Genomic DNA, 2,582 nt, shown 5'->3' on the forward strand with positions numbered 1-2,582 from the left:
GTGGGGAAATCGTTTAGATTAACATAACATCTAGAAAGAACGGTTTTAAAATGACAACAATAAAAGCTACTGGAAAAGTTAGTTGGTTTTTTGTTTTTTGCTTAGTAGAGTTACTCGCACTGGCTACGTATAATCTCAAATCTAACACTGTAACTAAGAGGTTATTTTTCCAGACCTTTATATTGCCGTGGTCTTCCTACTTTCACATGCGATATACAACATAAGATTTGGGACTTCAAACCTCGGTTTGGAATGTGGAAAACAAAGTTAACAAAATGACCATTTTGCCAAAACGGGTTCTGTTTTCCAGCAGGAGTAATTTAAGAAATTCAAAGGAGGGGACACCTGGGTGGCTCAGTCGGTTAAGCGTTTGACTCTTGGTTTCGACTCAGGTCATGATCTCATGGTTCATGGGTTGGAGCCCTGCAATGGGCTCTGTGCTGATAGCCGGGAGCCTGCTTGGGATTCCGTCTCTCTCTCTCTGCCCCGCCCCTGCTCGCTCACTCTCACCCTCTCTCTCAAAAATAAACAAACATTAAAAAAAAAAAAAAAAGAAATGCAAAGGAACATAAAATAGCTCAGATATTTTAAAAGAATAGATTTTCAATTAAATTTACTTTCAAGTGAGAACAGTAGAATTATATTTACCTAAAAAATTGAAAATAGCTGTGTTGACTGTTCTTTCAAATAAGGAGGGCATTTAAACAATGTCAATACTTGTAGCCAGAGGGTCTCATGATTAACCTTTCTCTCCACAGTTTCTTTTAGATGTTCAATATCTATAGGTGTTTATACGTAAAAAGAAACACGGGCAGGTCTTTGTTCCTGGGCCTCTGGGCCTCTGATCATCAAGTTCATGGATGGCTCCCCCACCCTTCCTGCAGCAAGGAAACCTCAGGAAGAGAACAGGCCGGGCGGTCTCCTGGCTGGGTGGCATCTCTCACCAAGATCAATAGGACCTTGACGTCACATTTGTGCCGAGCCACATCGCTATTCTCCCTGGGTAACTTACTTTGTCTTTGCTTGACTTACGCAGAAGAGCAAGACATTTTATTATTGTGCCTTCTAGAACCCCCAGAGTGGGTGATTGTGCCTTCTAGAACCCACGTAGGGGACCACTTTGGGATTGGCTTTGTGACTGGCTTTGTCAGCGGCCAACTCGTCGAGCGAATGGGTGCAGCAGACGACTTACCGTAGCTGTAGTTTTTGCTCAGATACGTCGCCAGAGTCGGCTTCACCTTTTTGCATTTGCAGCGGTCTGAAGGAGACAAAAGAGATAGAAAGTTGGAAGAGTGTTCGGAAGTCACTCTGGGGAGGAGGCAAAAAAAAAAAAAAAAAAAAAAAAGAGGTNACATCAAGGGGCCTCTCCTGGACCATCATGTCTGGCGTGATGTCTATCCATTTAACGTCTGAAACACACACAGAGCCGCACGGGTGTGGTCAGTGACTTAGCCCGTTCACCCAGCTGGAATAAAGAACCATCTGGAGAAATAAACTAACAGGGCATTACCAAAGAATAATACTACATTGTAAAAGTGGCACAGGATTGTCGACTACTTCTTTCATACGGACATTCTTGGGCTTAGGAAAGAAGACTTCTGAGTGAGATTTTGCCCATCCAGCACAAATTGATGTGAAGGCACGTCCGAATTGATGTGAATGCGCGTCCATTTGACCTGGCTGACACAGACGGCTACCTTCCCTCCCAAATCCATTTAAAAATGTTGGTTTTTCCAAGTGGACAGTTGACACTAATCAAAATATCCAGGATATTTCCAAATCTGCACCTCTCATTTTGCAGCGCAGAAACAGTCCACAGCTGTAGCCCCCCCCAAGCAGAACCCTCTATCATTTATATAATTTAAGCAACAAATATGTTTTTTCCTAAAGGCCTGAATTAGAGAGGAGTTTCCATCTTCCCTTCGCTATGCCGCTCTGAGACATAACCTCAGAAACTACACTAAGGCAACAGCAGTAACCTGGGTCAGGGATAAACTCATGCAAAAAATATTCTTAGGTTTCACTTCAAGAAGTGGATTTACATGTGTTTCTTGGTCCTAGAAAAACAGCAAAACGACCCAAAAAAGGAAGCGAAAGTGAGATCCAGTTAACTAAGACGCTGCAAGATGTTGACCGTGAAACAGACATCGCAGTTTTCCAGAAGGACTAAATTTACAAACTGCACTCCTGCTGGGGAGTGATGACTGGTACTGCGTTTTTTTTTTTCCCCCGGAAAAGAGTTTTCAAGAGCTAACACTGGGCGGCGAACCCCGGTGGGATCGTTTCGGGGGTTAAACCCGACACGGGGAGCGCCGGACGCTGGCTCGGACCCCTCCTGGGCCCGGAATACAACGTGTTCGTTGCTGTTACTCTACATTGTCAAGGTCAACGTGTGTCGTTAGAAGCGCCCCCCGAGCCACACACGTTCTCTACGGGATGAGGCGTTCTTCAGCTCCCCAACTTTCTGCGGGGAGAGGAGGCTTTTACGCAAGGCGGGTGGCCGGCCCTTCCCGCCTCCCCCGGTCCTCCGGAGCGAGCTGGGGGCACCGCCCGCGGGCGTCCGTGGCGGGGCCGCCGGGCGG

General features: G+C 46.1%; 1 protein-coding gene and 1 long non-coding RNA gene across 2 annotated transcripts in view; one reads left to right on the forward strand and one right to left on the reverse strand.

Moving 5' to 3' along the window:
* LOC144226801 (uncharacterized) overlaps positions 1-2,582 on the forward strand; it is a 497,259-nt gene that overhangs the window by 219,862 nt on the left and 274,815 nt on the right. The window lies entirely within an intron of this gene.
* SFRP4 (secreted frizzled related protein 4) overlaps positions 1-2,582 on the reverse strand; it is a 13,859-nt gene that overhangs the window by 9,712 nt on the left and 1,565 nt on the right. Inside the window, exons 4-6 of the mRNA XM_077758314.1 lie at positions 2,256-2,335; positions 1,349-1,409; positions 1,193-1,281 (exon numbers count right to left, since the gene is read on the reverse strand). Coding sequence (XP_077614440.1) covers positions 1,193-1,281; positions 1,349-1,409; positions 2,256-2,335 — 230 coding nt within the window. The remainder of the gene's footprint in view (positions 1-1,192; positions 1,282-1,348; positions 1,410-2,255; positions 2,336-2,582) is intronic.

Source organism: Crocuta crocuta, unplaced genomic scaffold (assembly GCF_008692635.1).
Source record: "Crocuta crocuta isolate KB4526 unplaced genomic scaffold, BGI_CrCroc_1.0 scaffold103, whole genome shotgun sequence".
NCBI lineage: Eukaryota > Metazoa > Chordata > Mammalia > Carnivora > Hyaenidae > Crocuta > Crocuta crocuta.